This window comes from Chelonia mydas, chromosome 12, assembly GCF_015237465.2.
Source record: "Chelonia mydas isolate rCheMyd1 chromosome 12, rCheMyd1.pri.v2, whole genome shotgun sequence".
NCBI lineage: Eukaryota > Metazoa > Chordata > Testudines > Cheloniidae > Chelonia > Chelonia mydas.
Genome location: NC_051252.2, coordinates 12,935,459 through 12,954,116, shown reverse-complemented (window position 1 = coordinate 12,954,116; position 18,658 = coordinate 12,935,459). Strand labels below are relative to the sequence as shown.

The following is an 18,658-nucleotide window of genomic DNA, read 5'->3' as shown; positions in this document are numbered from 1 at the left end:
TTTCTTGTTTTTAAGACAACCGATTAAATAAATAAAAAGACCTACTTCAAAAGTGGGCCAAATTCTTCACTTGGATATGTGCACACATCTCCCATTAAAGTCAATAGGAGTCCTGTATTTGCATGTATGACCAAACTTTGGCCTAATGTATGTATTATTGTGACACTTGTGGTATTCAGGGTAATTGCTTCATTGGTGTGAATTTGTTTCCAGTGGTGTGTACCAGTTAAGAGAATTCTGTTGTACCCTTACTATGGTGCTTCATATGGATGCTGAAAGTTCTGTAGATTTGACCTCCGTTACTTCAAAAAGTCAGTAGAGACTGCTAAACCTGACGCTTGATTGGATTGGTGTTCTCAATATTGCTGCACTGCATGGGCTCTTGAAACACTTCAAAAACTCAAGGGACTGAGCACTACAACAGAGGAACAATTATTGGAACAAATTAGCGACCTTGTCTAGTAAGGTTTCTTCTAGTGGGTAGGGAGTTGGTATTATGATATTAATCCAAAGAGATCTCAGAATGAAAAATACCTATCTAAGAGTAGTTTGCAATTTCCTCATGTTATGTCACTCACTTCTCCATTTAGTTTCCTGCTTTCCAAAGAATCTCCTGGATGTTTTTTAAAGTCTCTGATTCTGCATCATTTGTCTTATTAAATTAAACCAAATGAGTTGCGGGACGGGGATGTCATTAGCTGGAGAGATCTCTAAGGGCTTTTCTTCACCTGGAACTCTCCACTCTTCTATGTTAAACAAAATAGAGGGCTTTCTAAAGACAGGGAAAGAATAAACGGTTGTGATGACTGACATGTCTTCTTAGGGTCCATTTAGTTTAACAATAATTTTCTAATATACCAAATCATCAGGGATCACGACAAAAAATGACTTGTTTTGAAAGGACTCTGGTTACATTGTTTCTGGCCTTTGCTTACAACTAACAATTTAATCAGAAGCTGGAGCCAGCACTGATGTGGCAGACAAAGTCTAGTCTCTGACACAAAAATGCTAAAGTACTTTGGGGGATGGTGGTGAGAAAGCTTAGAAGCAGACAAAGTGCAGGCCTCCTTAAAACTAAACACCTGAAAGAAAATTTCAAGAGCATGGTGTCTTGAAAGCTCAGAAAGAAAGTGTCCCTTGAGTATTAAGTAACCATAATCCTTTTTTCCCATTTGATGTTTCCCATCCTAGTGACCTATCTAAGAGTCTCATCCATATGATCTACATAAACAGACTGTTACCATACACCTCACTTTACCTCATCAAAGCTTCAGCTAGATGTCTGGAATGAAGCCGTGACTGTGGGAGCCATCAAGCATGCAGTGGTGAAAGTTCTGAAACGTCCGCCCCAGTGCTTGCAGGGGCTGCCCGTGTTTTAGAGATCAGTCTATTGCGTACTTTGGAATTACATGAGAAAAATGTGCTTGGACAGGAAATAATTAGCACTTGTCAAAGGGCAGGCAACAGGCTACAGTATTTTACTTTCAGCAGGCTATCAGGGGATCCGCTAGATTAGATAATAGATTTTTTTTTTCCCCTCTGGAAGTTAAATACAGATGACTCTAATTACCTTCCATTGCACATTATTAGAGAGCACATTATGAACAGTACAACTTGGAGAAATTTAGGTCAACTAAGAGACTAGCTGGCAAAAACTTTACAGTGTTCTGAGAGTAATGTAGCCATTCTGTTGTTTCAGCAGGTTCACTTGTGGCACTGATACCTTAATTTAAAAAAAATAATAATAAAAAGAAATACATGGTTGGAACAGTAACACAGCTCTAAGGGGATTGTGCTTTTACAGGCCGGTGAGTCTGCCTCACAGAAGTATCAGGATTTTCACTAACATGAATTTCTGTCTTAATCAGACAAATCATGTCCCTGTGGATTTTGCTTCTGGCTATGCCAGTGTTTCTGCATAATGACTGGCTGAAATTACACAATGAGTTTGTGTTACAGCACAACAGTTCAGATCACACAGTAGTAGGCTGAGTATTATGACCTGCCACTTTGCATACTGGTAACCCCTAGACAATGCTATCCAAGCAGGTCTTTCAGGGATACAAATTAATCTATATTGAGTGGTAGTGATCCAAAATATCTCCGGTAGAACTATGTGAATGTGCTCTAAGTGTTAACAGAAATGACCCAGAGTTTCTAAAGGCTCATATTTGTTTATACTGCTTGATAGTGTCTGATGGACAGGTTGTTATAGCTGTTAAAGAGCTGCTCAAGCCCTTTGAACTGACCCCTTCTTGACCTCAGCTTACAAAAGGTCAGTCTTCAGCTAATAAAGCAGGCGGAACCTTAGCTTCTACTGTAGTGAGCAGAGGCTAAAGAGAACAGCTGTGAATTTTGAACTGACCATGCAAACTGGTGCAGGTTTTTTGGGGTCACCATGTGATAATGAAAATTATTACTGAATGATATGGATGTTTAACTGCATAGTGGGCAAGAGAGGGCAGAGTCTAATGTATTGGGTTTGATAAATGAAGTGTGAAGTTACCCATCTGGATTTAGACAGCGCTTGCATTCTCTCTCTCTCTCTCTCTCGCTCTCTCTCTTTTTTTTACAAAAGGGAAACATTTTAAAATAACCACAGTACATATAGAATCATTGACCCATGCGGAGAGCTGGAATAGATTAAGATTTAATGGTGACCATGGAAGAAATTATCATTTGAAAAGTGAGACCAAAGTGGGGGAAAGTACAATCCAAGAACAGCACCTGATTCATTTTTTAGGACACTCGTAATACTTTAATGTTGTTGTTGTTGTTGTTTTCAAATATGAGCATAGAGTTCGAGACACATTTACGATGAACATGGAATAAGAAGTAAAGTCGCAAAATTATGCCATGTAATAATATTTGCTTGAAAAATATTTGTTTGAAATTGTAGAAGTGGGTGTTAACACCTTTCATGTCCTCGAAATGCACAGGAGAAGTGTATGATAGTCTGAATAAAAATCCATGCTTTTCATTCCTCTTCTAAATCTTATTGATATCATAGATCTTTTCTATACTATGTTTTCTTAAAGATTTGTTTGTCTTGCTTTTTGTGCCTCTGTTAGTTTTTAGGGTTCGTTTTGCAACATTTTGTGAATGAACACCTTTGTTACCAAATTGTCACCAAGAAATCAACAATAGGTTTGATATACAAAACAAAGATTAATTGTGTCCTCTCATACTTTAATATCACTAATTTCTGGTAAAATTTTGTTTGTTTTTTTAATTATTAAGTTAATTGTTGAAATCAATCCTTTTCACTGAAATTCTGCTTGTGTTTAAAGGTGTAATATTGAGAGTCAGATTCTGATTAGTTTACCGTAGTGAAATCTGCAATAACCTCAGACTAGAATCTGGAACTGTGCTGTCCAGTGGTTGGGGAGAGGAACATAATGAAATTACAAGTCTGATTATGGGGAAAGTAAAATTGTTTATGATGTTTTCTGTTTACTTTTAAAAATAGTAATACTCAGCCAAATCCTGACGTCCGTACTTTAACAACAGTTTTGACTGAGTGAAATCAGAATAAAGGTTTTATAAGGAATAAGGACTAAAGTAAACAAGGAATTCCTTTGGTTCATGCAACAAACATAGCAGAGAAGTGTTAACTGATTAAATCTTGTAAGAATTAATAGCTTAAATCCAAGTTCCTTGGCTCATTGAAATAATACAGTGAGAAAATCCGTTTTATGGGACGATAATACAACTAACATTTGGTAGATAGGTCACTGTATAAGAGTATCTTTACATTTGTTACTTTACACACACGCACCCCTTTTAGATAGTATAAGGTTTTTGTTACGCAACTATTGCCAATAAGTTTTTTGGCTTCCACTATCCTCCCATTTCTACTAAATTTGTCACAGTCTAGCTCCTCAAAAAGCAAATACAAACAAAAAACTGTTTCTTGATCCTGACACTCACACCCTATCTCTACTTTCTGTGTATTAGTAAAGTACTTGGAGAAGTTGCCCCCTCTCATTTTTTCAGTCATCTCTGATTCTATACTTCATGGGGCTCACTTTGGGTTTTACTTTGGCCTGTTCTTCCATGTAGCTCATTAACTACTTATTTCTGCTAAGCAAAGTTCTTTCTTCCTTGTTGTTCTCATTTATCTTATTCCAAACTATGGCCCACTCCTTCCTATCCTTTTCAGACCTATCACTTTTATCTTCAACTGGTCATATATTTTTGACCCCCTTTGACTCATCCCTTTTTTGACCTGTCCAAGTGAACGTGTGATTTTACCTCATCTTTCAGCTTAAAAGTCTAGAGATGGAAGAGTTTCTCTTAACTTAGAAGAGCATCCCCATTTTTCCATTTTTTATATTTCCCCTCATATCAGAGCCCTCCATTCTTCATTACTTTACTTCCCTGCTTAATTTTACAAGCCTTGAGAAATGCGAGTTCATCTCACAGGCAACCCATTGACTTTCCCACATTCCAACTAGAACCAGAATAAGTAAGACAGGCCAAAACTTAGAAAGAAAGTAGAGATTCATGGTGATCATATCAATAGTTAAAAACAAAAGATTATCATAATGTCCTATGAGGTTACTGAGAGAAAAATCTGAACCCCATTTGGGTCTGCTGATCTCCATGGATGCACCAATGAAATAGGTCCTCCACTCCCAAAGGATCAGTAGTGAGCCGGATGCCAATATGAGGGATGTGATGGTCTGACTGTGACAGAGATTTTATTTTTACCCTCTGTTAACCACCAAATCCCACCCAGAAATGTGATCCAAGTTTTTGTGTAGAGCCTGAAGGCTTTTTATGTAGGTCCTTGGTTTTCAAGGCATCCATAAAATTCCAGGCCAACCCAGAAGAGCTACTGTGTGCTCGAACACTAAATTCATCCAGAACAATAAGTCTGGGTGTCTCCAAGACCAGGTGGGTCAGAAACTCAGTTAGCTCAGACTGGAATTATGAAGTGCTGTACACTACAACTTTTGCCATTTTAACCGTATTCTAAACTCTCAAACAAGGATGAATGTGGTTTTGAAATTGGGTATTACCTACAGCTGAAGTAAGGATATTACATACCAGTCCTGCCTCAGCACCAAGGGAAGGACCAGTTGTCCTCTTGATGTCTCTTCCAGATTTATGTGATTCTTTGATTACATTATCTCCTGGTTTCTCTCGGCTGGTATTATACCAGCTACCAATTTAGACAGAGCTGAGCTAACAAAGGGCAAGCCAAATTATTCATCCAGGTCTTGGTTCTAAAAGCACATTTGGAGGCCTCACTCATGATTAATTTATGAATCCATAGTCATTATTAGCTACTGACCTTGCATTAAGCAATGTTCTTGGTCAGTGAATAGACCCAACAGTCAGGGCCCTATCAGCTGATGATGTTTGCCCGAAATGAGATCTCAGAAGAGACTATAACCAGATACTAGTTGTCATACAGCTGGTCTGAGTCTGAAAAATGGTCCCTCCCCCCTTCACCTTCACTTTCCATGCTTGTTGCAACAGGAAACAGAAAATTGGGGTTTCTAGAAATGGTCCCACTTGACTGGCTAGTCAATGCCTATGGCACTACATGCAAATGTTAAATCAGAATCATCGTAACTCTACTTACTTTCTTCCAAGGTATGCCATAAATTTGAAACAAATTTACCTCACACTACACTGGAGTTACTTGGCTGTTGATCATTCTGCGTTAGTGACATCAGAAATATTTAGATTAATAGAAATACTTAGATTGTAAACTCTTTGGGGCAGGGCCTGTCTTTTGTTCTATGTTTGTACAGCATCTAGCACAAAGGGATTCCTGGTCCATGACTGGGGCTCATAAGCATTACAGTAATAAAAATAATAATGGAAAGCTGACATTCAGTAAGTGTTGTCTGTGTTGGCAGTGACCTTCCAAGGAGGCTGAGGGATGAGTGGGAAGATTTGGCTTATTTTGTTGGTTCATGACATATGAAGAAGGTCCTAAAGGTTTTCTTTTTTTCCTGCTTCTTTTTTACATTAGCATTTCAGATCTTGTCTACCCAGGAAGACCCTCTGGAAGGGCAGAGAACTAGTAGTTACTCTGTTAGCTCAAGTGGTAGAGGCCTGTATTGTGGATCTAAAGATTCAAACCCTGAAATACGGTCCACTGGTTAGGGCATTAGCCTAGGCCTTGGGAGTTCTAGGGAGTCCCTCTTTTGCCACAGGCTTCCTGTGTGACTTTGGGCAAATCACTTAGGACCAGAACAGATTTTGAAAGGTATTTATGTGCCTAAAGATGCTGTGTAGGAATTTCAAAAGGATTATCTCAAATATCTGGCCCTTAGTTTCTCCCAGCCTTAGTTTCCCATCTGTAAAATTAAAATAACATTCCTGTACCGCACAGGTATGATGTGAGAATAAATATATTAAATTTATATTGTGAGTTGCTCAGATACAGTAATAGGAGCTATTTAAGTATCCAAGATGAATAGTTCTCAAGTACCAAAGACACAAAACTAAATGAATACAAGGGAGATTTGTATTCAGATTATTTAAAATGCTTAATTTTTGTTTATTTTCATTAATGCCTGTTTAACTAACACAGGTAGAAGAACATCTCTCTTTATAGGAATTCAGCACTCCTACTTCTTAAATTAAGAGCTCATTCTGCACATCTCTGACACCCCCAATAGGCTTGTCTATACTACAAAAATAATCCAGTGCTGACAATGTATGTCAATATCAGGAGCTGTTGAACTGCTGCTGAAGAAGTGTTACCTGCAAGTGTGCACAAGAACAAGTCATATTCACCATTTTGGATACTGTGGCTAACAAATCTCCAAGAAAAGTAAAGGAAGAGCAGACTTGACTTATTTTTTATTAAAAAGAAGCAAAACTTTCAAGTCTTCACTATGTATCAGAAAGCAAACTTGTGGAAAGCATAGTTTTCTTAATATCACTTATTTTAAGTCAAAGGTATTTTGTGGTATGGACGCTGTGGCAGTGCATATTGTACATACATCATGAAAACTCTGTAAAGAAGATTGAAAGTCCAAACTTACAGCCTTTAAATGAATGTACAAAACTCTGAGACCTTAGTGAAGGTGTCAGTCCTCTTCATGTTGTGTTTGAGGATCATCTGTCCCTGGTGACCTTTGCCATCTCTTCGGTTGGTTATTGCCAGCTCTTTTGCTTCTTGTGACCCTTCCTGTTTTCTGCTTTAGTCTTTCACCTGTGTTTCTTTGATTCAAAAGCCTTTGAACCAGCCAGGCTTGGTATCAGTAGATGCCAGTACTCTAAAGAACAATGGAAATGATGCTTGATTAAGTACTGCTGTTTAAGAGCCATGATTTTTTTTTTCTTTGAAACTATCTTGACTCTCTAACCTTGAAAAGACTTTGCGTCTAAAAGCTGTGGATATTTACAAATAACCTGCTTTCTGCCTCATGATACAATCAGTTCATGAAAAACTTCAGTTGATGCAAAGAACCTTATAGATTCAGTATAAAATCCATTGAGAGGACTCACATTGTATGGCATTTTAGAGATGTCCATTGTAAAAGTTTGTCACAAAACTTGAGTCCCAGTTACTCTGTTTTTTATGAGTCTTGCAGGCTCTTTCATTACAGCAAACTGTACAAATCGTTTGCTCTGAAGCCACTTGATCACTTTATTTCAATTTTAGAACTTAGAAGCCATGCTCATGAGTAGCATTAACAGACATAATACCCCAAATTTAGACAGAAATCATATAGTCACATAGAAATCTTAGTTGACACTTTTCGTTTGATTTCATACCTGCTTTATGGGTGTCTGCCAGGTCTTCAAAGAGAGATCCAATTGCCTGGCAAGTGACACAGATTTAGCCCTCGTTACAGTATGATTAAAGTTTCCAAGCCAAAAAAGCAGTGTTGGTGTTTCAGACAGCCCACTTTTTCCCTAATAGAGAATTTGTTGAAATTGCTGCAGTTTTATGGAGTGCGCTTGATGCTCATTTTATGATGGGAAAAATACCTATAATTCCCTGTTAATAAAATATTGTAATATTATATGTTGGTCTGAATTCAGTTCATCTGGACAAGGCTTTAAAGTCAACACTAGTGACCATTCCTTATTTATAAGATTTCATGATTGCAAGGCAAGGAAAATAGATAGTGCTGTTTTTCCAGTGATTTGGCAACAGTTTACTCACTACCACTTGCAGATCTGAATTCAGTTATTATGGGGTTTTCAGGCTGCAAGATGGTGGAGATCAAGTATGTCACAGAGGTGACAAATTTATAATCTGTGGAGACAGAGTGTTAGCTACATCATCTGACAGCTGAACCACAAAGTGGCATTAGCATCAGCTGTCATCCTTCTTGCTACAGACAATGGTGTCTGCTAGAGGCAGAAGAGGAGGCGAAAAGCAGGAGTGTGCGTGTGTATATGGAGCTGTTGTCCGTTGCTCTCCAGCTAAAGAACTGGCGTTTTGAGCTAGGAATGTGGAATGACTGGCCCAGTGAATGAAAGAATGTCATAGGTGTATTTTGAAACTATCCATTGAGGTTTCTTATTTTCCTCTGCTCTTAGCAGAATGTCCTTTATGCCTCAAAACCTGATATCTCCATAAAACCAGCTCACAAATTTAGTACAAACTGAAACATTGTCTAAAAATATAAGTTTGGGATTAAATGAGGTTAGAGATGGAACTACCTTTTCTCTCCAAGAACTGGTGCCTTATCCTATGGGGACTTTGTTGTTAATGTTATTATAGTTGTTATTGTATTAAATTCAGCTTTATGTAGTATAAAACTATTTGAACTTTGAGGATCTGGGTTATAAAATCAGCATATAGTGTTAATATGGAAAAATTGTGGGATAGCATGGGGAAATTAAATGCAGTCAGCCAAATTCTGTGCTATTCTCACCATTCCAAAAAGATGTAAGTGAACAGGTACAAGTACAGGACTTAAGTCTTGTCAATCTTGTGTGTTACTAAATTTTCATCACATATATGGGACTTCATGATGTTGGGAATTAATAATGAAAAGCAAAGCCTTTCATCTCCAGTTACTAGCTCAGTTGTGGGTCAGGTTGGTAGTGCCAAAATGTTATTCCTTTTGGATTTCTGTTTGATGGCCTATGGAAAATGCACTGGTTCTTCAGTCCTAGTAGGCAAGTGTGTATTTAGTATAATGCCACTATCACAACAGACACTAATTTATACCTTTGCTGATGTTTTAAGAGAAGCCAAAAATCAAATGGACATAGCAACAGAACAATATGTCCTCAACAGGAGAAGTGATTTCTCCATGCCAGGGTTGTGACAAGTTATTTTTCCAATGAGTGGGGGACTTGCACTATTACCTGCTCTGTACCTTCCATATGAAGAGAGGATACCCGTCTGTAGTCTTCTTCATAAAGAACTTTATATGTATTTAAAAATGTGTGGATATAAATATGTGCAGATTTACACATTTATCGCACATATACTGCTGATAGCCATGTTACAGATTGCAGGACCATGTCAGCAATAGTGGACAGGAAGGGAGGCAACTTTTGTCTGGAGACCAGAGGCTGGGTCTCAGGCTAAGGGGAATGAGACGAACTGGAAAGAAGTCTTTAGAAATATAGTCTGTAGCTGCAAAGGTGGCATCTTTCTAACATTTGCGCAGTTTATGGTTAGATATGTTATTTTAAAAAGATAAGGACTAAGGGACCTCTTACATAAGCTGTATTGTTTTCATATCCATGGTCCTAATGACATGTAGGGAATGTCTATAGACCATGAATGAGAAAACAGTTTAGGGATTATAAGGTGGTAGTAGAAAGAAAAATACTTTGTAAACCACTGAAACTTACTGGGATCTATGCCTACAAAAGGAAACCTTTAGAAGGAAAGCAATACCTTTGAATTACTAACAAATATGCTCCTGAGTTGCAATACCATTGAAAAGTTTCATATTACCATATTGAGTGTACTAGGAATTACCTAACCTGGGTTGGTGATGAAGCAGAAATAATGCATGGGCAAAAAGCTTATTAAAGAATATTAATGAAGGACTCTGGTGTCATCTAGAAAAAGAATTGCAAAATCATAAACACAGATGGAGATGGACCGAAAATAATTTCTTAGACAGAGTCAGTGAATATGCAGAGTATAGAAAAAGAAGTTAGGGGAAGTGTTAAGCAATTAAAAGCAGAGGTGGTGAGAGCTCGGAAGGAGAGAGGGAAAGAGAGAGTAGCCTGCTTTCAGAGAGAGAGAGTTCTGAGAGCTTTTGGACCTGATACTGAGAGGGTATACCAGACTCATTGAAAGACTGGCAATTTTTTTTCATCAGTTATATGTGTAAGGTTGGTGTAACCGATGTTAGAATTTGGCCCAAAATATGTTGTGAATAAAATAGAACAAATAATTCGTTATATTAGTTTCACCACTTTCTCTGCAAATTCTCTTTGAGCAGATTGCTATCTTCTCAGATTTATTCACTTTATCTGAAATTATTTGATAAATAATTATGGAGAATTGTGGTCTGCAGATTGTTTGGGGAAAGGTCATTGCAATTATGTATCTGAAGCTGAAACCATATTGGTTAGTTTTGATCGAACACACAGCTCATTTAATATGTTTCTGCGTCCTGATTGGATGAGAGTGACTATTTAGAATTGGGTTCTCGCATGACTGTGTGATTATGAATTCAGAATGTACTTTCTGGAAATCTCCAACATTTGCTTAAAATTTGCTGTTTCTGCAAACATTCCTGCTAGTAAATTAATTTGGTAGAATATCTGGCAAGTTAACAGAAAAGTGTGATGCAAATACAGTAAAAAGAATTTTCTTTAAAAATTAAAAGAATATTCACAGTTTTTTTCCTGTATTCACCAATCTTTAGTTTTCCACTAATATGATCAATCTTGACTTGTGGTAAATAAGGAAGGTGTTTTACTCTCTACAAATTGCACCCTCAGCAGCATTTTAATAAAGGTTATGGGTTGTGGGGAGGGGTTTATCTGATACTGGGGATATATTTATATATCTTAGAAGGCCAAAATGTGTCTTTCTAGAGTTTTCAGATCCTTTAATAAGAATGATTTTTGACCATCATGGTCAAGGTTGATTTGAGGAGATGCCCTGGAGATGAAAGGTTAACAATTTGTCCAGTTTATAATGGATTAATCACTCACTGTACACAGTGTTTATCGTAGCAGACGATTTGCCACACACTAAGAGCAGTAATTTTATTTTATATTAGGGTGTCCCAAGTGTATCTTAGACATTTCCCCTTCAATGTATTTTCCAGCTTATAGATAAAGCCTAAATTTAGCTGTCACTTGCGAAGTGATAGAATGGGAGTTGGGTTATTAACAGCTTTGCTTGCCTGTAGGTGACACTGTTTCACCATTTATCTGAACATTGTCCAATATCTTGTCTAGGGACAAAAAAAAAAAGTTACGTAAGAATAATTTGAGAGAGATTCAAATAAATACATTGCATTAATGGTTCCTTCCGTCTTAGTTAGAATAGTGGAGTATTAGGTATGGGTGGATAAATGGCATGTTATCCTTTTCAAAGACGGCAGCAGTTTATGAAATTATTTCTGATTAATTAGCTCACTAGCATCTCTACGTCTGTTCAGTATCCCCTTGACAGATAAGATGCTAAAAAGATCACTCTACAGTGTTTCTAAAGGCTAATGTAATAAACCTGGAGGATAATACACTAGTGGAAAATCCTAATTCACTGCTAACTTGTGGCAATATAAAAGTAAAGTTAAAATGTTCTTAGTCATGCAAGTCATTTAAATTAATAATGTGTGCCATTAAGTGAAATCTCAGGGAGGATTTTTTTCCTACAGGAAAAAGGATACTGCTTACAGAGAAAATAAAAAATTCTGTGAGGCTTGAGCAATCATCTATCTCAAAGCTACAGTGTTCATACTGCCAGATGTTCCGGTGCTGCGGCTGCTTTGACATGTATATCTCTCTTCCCGGCAGAAAACAATATATACATCAGCCCAGGTGCAAGGTGGCCTTGCCAGCAAATCCACCTCCTCCTAGCTGTGACACTCATCCACTTCCCATCACAATGTGTACATTAGAAGGAGATTGCAATTAATGCCTGGAAAGAATAGGTTTCACTAAAGTGATGTGCACAGTAATGATATTGTTAGCTTCCTTAATTTCCAGTTTCACCATCAATTATGCCACGTGTTTCATCCAGTTGGTGCTACCCTCCCAGTGTTAATTATAACCTACAAGACTGTTACAGTTAATGTTATGGCAAGCATATTGTCTCTTCAAGGCTCCAGAGCAGCTCATAAATTATCTTGAAGGTAAAATGTAACTTGGGGAACTAGTTATGAAAATTCCATCCATCTCGCTTAGGAGGTGCAGCTGCTACTGTCAGCTGCCTTGCTGCTGCATTGTGAAGGAATTATGGTGGGTCAAGTTTAAGATGCTAGGCCCAGACTGTCACTGAGGAGAAAGGCTGTCCTGGCCCTGTCAGACAAGTACCTTCTGCCAATCCCTTGTGGTTTCACTTTGCAGGCAGTAAAAGGCAGGCAGTGCAGGTGGATGGTCCCCAAGCTGTCTCTATTCATTACTTTACAGAAACTTGTTTTAGTTAGGCAGGTACGGAGACCTTTTCTCTTCACTGTTGTCATGATGTTAGGCATCATCTGCAAAGTCTCAGATAGATAACTCTATAAATAACTCAGTGTTATGTTGGGTCTGTGGCGGTGGTGGGGAGTGTGGGGGAATGATTAGCACCAGACGCACACACCCAGTAATTCACTGGGTTGTAAAATGATTGTTAATTTACTCGTAGGAAGGGGTGGGTTTGGAGGAGCACATCTGTTCCTTTTTATTTCACATACATAATTTGACGAGGTGAGATTTAATTGCTAAGTAATTTGTATGAAAGTTTGGCATTACATAAGCATGTTTTTATATTGGGATTATTTTTATGAAGTGTGTGTTTGTTTAATTTTTCTCTCACAAGAATTGCAAACTCTGTTCAAGCCCTTGGGGCTTTAAAAAAAAAAAAGACAAAGTACTCACAACTAGATGAGACTTTCATTAAACATATTTGTATAGTTACTGTAAATGCCCTTTTATTGCTGACGGATCTTCCTTTGAAATTCTGGATCATGAGTTAGTTTGGAAAGCTTTCAAGCTTTGGAAGTGCCCCGTAAGCATTTGTCTTTATTAACTACAAGTCAGGTTTTCTGATGGCGCAGTTTTCTCTGCACTTTCATACCATTCAGAAGCATCCCATGTTTAGTCACTGGTGTCTCCCCCTGTTGCCTATAGCTGGGAGGGCAGATGAATGAACACTGAAAGTTGGTGCTTGTGCAATTCCACATAGAGTGAGAGGTGCTGCGGATGCAAATACACAGGGCCGTTGTGAATGAATAAATGTTGTGAACTGACTCAAGGAGAATATGCACAATAATAAAAATCAGCAAGGACAATGCATCACAAAATGCAGTTTGTTCATTTGTTTTAACAGCTGTAATTCAATTTTAATTATTTTTGATAATTTATAATGTCCCAGAGCAAATTTTTCAAAATAATGAAGATTTGGTAAGTGAGACCTTAATTTATAAGCACCCTGCCTTTAAACCTTTGCAAAGTGGGGAATGAAGGCATCTGCATGTAGAAATTACTGAAAAGTGCATTAGCTAGGTGCTACCATAGATTCATTGTCACTTTCTTTTTTCCCCTGGAAATTCCAGGAAATGTGTCTTTGATACATTTCGAGGTCCACTTTCCCCCCAAATATGGGACACTTGGGCTATGTCTATGCTACAGCCTGTGTTGGCAAAACTTATGTTGCTCAGGGTTGTGAATATTCTCACCCCAAGTGATATAAGTTACACCGACATAAGTGCTCGTGTGCACAGCGCTATGTCAGTGGGAGAGCTTCTGCCGCCGACATTGCTTCTGCTGCTCACCTGGGTGGTTTTTTAAGGCCACTGGGAGAGTCTCTGTCTCTCTCCTCCCTCCCCCTCATCAGCATAGAGCATGTTCTTCTCTTGAGAAGAGAATAGACTCCTAAATTTCAGCCTTTTTAAGGAACCGGAACTCCGAATCTTATCTTATCTTTGTTATTCAGGGCTAGATTATGCCTTCAGGGACAGCCTTGAGCAGGTGTGATATGCAAACTGCATCATCCTGCCCAGAAGCATTGTGCCTCAGAGACATAATTCCTCCCTTGCTTCCTCCTTTCTTTGCTCCCAGGGGCGGGGGAGGAGGAAAAGGGAAGGGAGAAAGAGTTATTTATTTTTGGTGTATACCATTTAGTGGTACGTTGCTCCACCCTGCGCGGCTCCTATATGTAACACCTTGTGTGACCAACTAAAGTTTGCAGTGTAGTTGTAGCCATGTCAGTCCCAGGATACCAGAGAGACAATGTGGGTGAGATAATAGCTTTTATTGGACCAACTTCTGTGGCTTGAAAGCTTCTCTCTCTCACCAACAAAAGTTGGTCCAATACAAAATATTACCTCATCCACCTTGTCTCTCAACTAAAGTTTTGACTTCTGACCATAACTATATGGAGATCAGAGTAGCAGCCGTGTTAGTCTGTATTCACAAAAAGAAAAGGAGTACTTGTGGCACCTTAGAGACTAACCAATTTATTTGAGCATAAGCTTTCGTGAGCTACAGCTCACTTCATCGGATGCATCAGATGAAGTGAGCTGTAGCTCACGAAAGCTTATGCTCAAATAAATTGGTTAGTCTCTAAGGTGCCACAAGTACTCCTTTTCTTTATATGGAGATCATCCATCAGTGTCACCAAAATGGTCCCAATATTGTGGCTCAGTCTGCATTCTGGTTGAGAAGGATTAAGGATATCTGCATTGATTAGCAGTTGTTAAAGTATGGTTGTCTCTAATTTTTGGATGAGTTTTCTTAGGAAAAGATGATTGGGGATAGAACAGTAATTTTTAAGATTGCTGGAGTCCAGTACTGGTTTCAGAAGGACTGGTCAGACTATTGCATGCTTCAAAGAGGTAGGTATATTGATTTATATGAAAAAAGTGTTAATGAATCCTCGAGGCTTAATTCTTTTCTCACATACATTGGTTTTACATGAGTGTATCTCCACTGACTTCAGTAAAGTTACCGTTGATTTAACTTAATGTAACAGAGACCAGAATAAGGCCTCAGTAAATGTCTTTCAAACTGTCAATATGAGGGTCTGTCAGAGTTCCATTTTAGTGCTGTTTCAGGAGAGAGAGATTTGGTTGGAAACAGTCTTTTCTGACTGAACTTGGCATGCAAAACTATCAGCACAGAAGTATTTCTTTTAAATATAAAAATTTTGTTTTATGCAACTGAAAAAGAAAACCTTACCAGAATAAAGTGCTTTTGTTTCCCTGCACTGTATAGCCTGAGGCCAACTTCAAAAGAAAAACTATAACTTGGAAAGTGATTGAACTACTGATATTATGAAGCCATAGGTCATTTGGGAAAATATATTAAAGTTACTTTAAAAAGGGGGGTGGAGGGGAGCCTAAAAAGTGGCTGCCACAGAAATCTGCTGTCACACTTGAAGAGTTTTTAAAAAATCATTGGAAATTTTAGAGTTTGGGCTGTTGCGTTTTGGGGGTTTTTTTGGATGCAGCTGGATTGACATAATAGAACAAAACTGCACCAAAGGAGTCATTATATTCTGTTGAGTCAACAACTCAGGAAGAAAATGAATTTTTAAGGTTGGGTCAGTAATAGGTCAAAACACTTTGGGGAAAATGCAATTTATTTAGAGTTATAAACTCTTATTTATGAATATGCAGTTTGTAAAACAAACTCGGTCAGACATTTTTCTTTGCATAAAGGAAGACATTTTTGAAATAGTATATATATGAAAGTATGCATTTTCCCAGTGCAATTGAAATCTACCAGGTATACAAATATGTAAATATTAAAAAAAGTTTTGTAAAACAAATATGTACAAATACTGAAAGCACTTATATCAAAGTTTTGAGAAGAAAACATAATGTATTTCAAAAACAAAAACAGATTATAGACAAAAACATATTATAGAAAAGTGCAACAGTTACATGAATTCCAAATAGCTACAGAGCAGGATTCTTTATAGAAATTCTCGATGAGAAAGCAGATCTCTAAATGTAACCCCATGAAGCACATAAGTCTCTATGCAGAAATGTACTTTATTATATTATTGCCACAAATAAACATTAAAGCCTGAGTATTCTTCTTTAAAAAAAAAAAAAAAAAATCACTGTGGTGTTAGTTTGTTTCCAGCACCTAAAATTAGCATGATGGCTTTAACTTTGGATTTTCTTATTTGGGACATGAATTAATCATAAACTCTAATCCATATATGAGTACCTATATGTACATGTGGAATTTGGAAGTTGTCAAGGTTCTGAATGAACACAGAAGTCTGCCCATGCAGATCATATTGCATAGTTATTTCTTGTCCCTCCCATTAACCTCTTATCATAGTACTTTTTCCTTTGCCAAACTCTACTATGGGAGAAATGTTGGGATTATTTTTGTTTGCCAATACTGCTAAACCTTTTTTTTTCTTTATTTTAGTGAGATGAAAAATAAATTTGTCACACTTTGCCCCTTTTCAGTGTTTCATGGTCAATTTCTGATAAATGGGTCTCTTGTAAGAGAGCCATTTTACAATTGGTCTTGAGTCAGAAGTTTAAAATTTTTCTTCAGTAGGATTGTTCAAACCACGTACATTCCATATAATTGTATTTGCATAATTCATTTTATATGGTCAAGAAACAAGAACTTCATTACACACCTAGGCCACAGTCCAACAGAGCACTTAGGTACACGAGTACCTTTAAGCAGAGAAATGGTCCCACTGAGGGAACATACCTTGTAATCAAATCAGTGGCTCTACTTATGTACTTAAGTTACACATGTTTTTAAGGTCCCAGTTCAGCTAAGCATCTTAAGCATGTGCCTAACCTTAAGTATGTTCTTAGGTCCCATTGTCAATGGACTTTCAGTCAATGGGATTTAAGCCAGCGGTTCTCAAACTGTGGGTCAGGTCACGACCCTGTTTTAATGGGGTCACCAGGACTGGTGTTAGACTTTCTGGGGCCCGGGGCTGAAGCTGAACTTCGAGCTCCACCACCTGGGGCTGAAGCCTGAGGGCTTCAGCCCTGGGTAGCAGGGCTCAGGCTTCGGCTTCAGCCCTGGTTACAGGCCCCCTGCCCAGGGCTGAAGACCTTGGGCTTTCCCCCCCACGCCCCTGTTCCTCCCCCCCAGCCAGGGCAGCAGGGCTCAGGCTTTCGTCCCGCCCCCATGGGGTCGTGTAGTAATTTTGTCAGAAGGGGGTTGCGGTGCAATGAAGTCTGAGAACCGCTAACCTAAGCACATGCTTTAAAACATGAGCTTAAAGTACATTGCTGCATAGACACCTATATGCTTCACGGACCAGGGTTACATTTAGAGATCTGCTTTCTCATCAAGTATTTCTATATAGAATCCTGCTCTGTATCTATTTGGAATTCATGTAACTGTTGCACTTTTTATAATATCCTGTCTTTGTTTATGAAATACATAATGATTTCCTCTCAAAATTTAAATTAATGACTCAAAGTTTTAAACATTTTTATAATCTTAACATAATTTCCACCAATGTAGAGGTTGATCCTGAAAGATGCTGATCAACCCTTGCTGAGTGCTCTCAGCTGTCATTGAAATGAAAAATATTAGTCCAGGAATTCTCACCTTATTTTTTTCCTCTTCATCTGATGAAAGGAAACTTTAAGAAAACCACAAATTATCAGAAACATTATGAAGAAAAAGATTAGTGTTCCTTTTATTTTAATTTTTTTGGAATTACAAATTGTGATTTAAATATGCTTAAGTGTCATTAGGTGCCATCAATTATGAATCCTAAAATAGAATTCACCTTTAATTTTTAATTGGCTCGCTTTTTAAGTCAAAACCTTAGCTTTATTTAAGCACATTATTTTCTGTTTCACACAAAAGTATGTACAAGATTTATTGGCGTTTGCATGAAAAAATAAAAGAATTTTCATGTTTTATAAGAAACTTAATACACTCTCACAGATGGTCCCGCTCAGGTGTGATTTTAATTACGAGCTACAACAAAGCCCAGCACAGTAGGAAGTCTCTTAATAAATGTCCTGAGGCTTTTGTCTTCACATGTCAAAAAGCCTTTTTATTGAGTGATTAAAATATTTTCTTTTATTGGCTGATTTTAAAAATGAACAAAATGCTTGGAATAGAAATATGAGGGCTTCCAGAGTTCAAAATTTGTTGATTTGCATTGTTTGGGGGGAATGAAAAAGACGTTTTATTTTGGAATTACTTTTCCCCCCGCTCTCTAAATTTGCTTTTCAAAAAACAAATGCTAGACAAGTGTGTTAATATATTAAAAATGTGCATTGAACATGAATAATGTATTAACAAATGAAAATGTGTTCTCTTTACATATGATGCTTGATTTTGGCTTGTCACTTTGTTTAGCAGTAAAGAGCTAGGTTTTGTAAAACACTGTATAAAATGCACAGAGAAACCAATAATAATTTAATCCCAGCCATAACATACATCTTCCATTAATAAAACACAAAAGATATGGTCTTATTGTTAAATATTAGTAATATATTATAATAATTTTATACTGTCTCTCCCTTAGTGGGGAATTATGAGGACCTCATGTAAGGACCTCAGTGTCCTGACATGGTTAATTATCCATAGATAA

The 18,658-nt window shown here is 37.6% G+C and overlaps 1 protein-coding gene across 22 annotated transcripts in view; it reads left to right on the top strand.

Moving 5' to 3' along the window:
- Positions 1 to 18,658, top strand: part of FTO (FTO alpha-ketoglutarate dependent dioxygenase) — a 322,346-nt gene that overhangs the window by 158,026 nt on the left and 145,662 nt on the right. For 2 of the 22 annotated variants that reach the window (XM_037878292.2, XM_043526409.1), the window contains one exon: positions 1,192 to 3,257. The exons of 18 other annotated variants lie outside the window; for them this stretch is intronic. In XM_037878292.2, the coding sequence (XP_037734220.1) occupies positions 1,192 to 1,291 (100 nt within the window). In that variant the 3' untranslated portion in view covers positions 1,292 to 3,257. Of the gene's footprint in view, positions 1 to 213; positions 1,126 to 1,191; positions 3,258 to 18,658 lie in introns of those variants that run through there. 2 more of the 22 variants (XR_005222328.2, XM_037878290.2) reach the window with 2 other exon arrangements.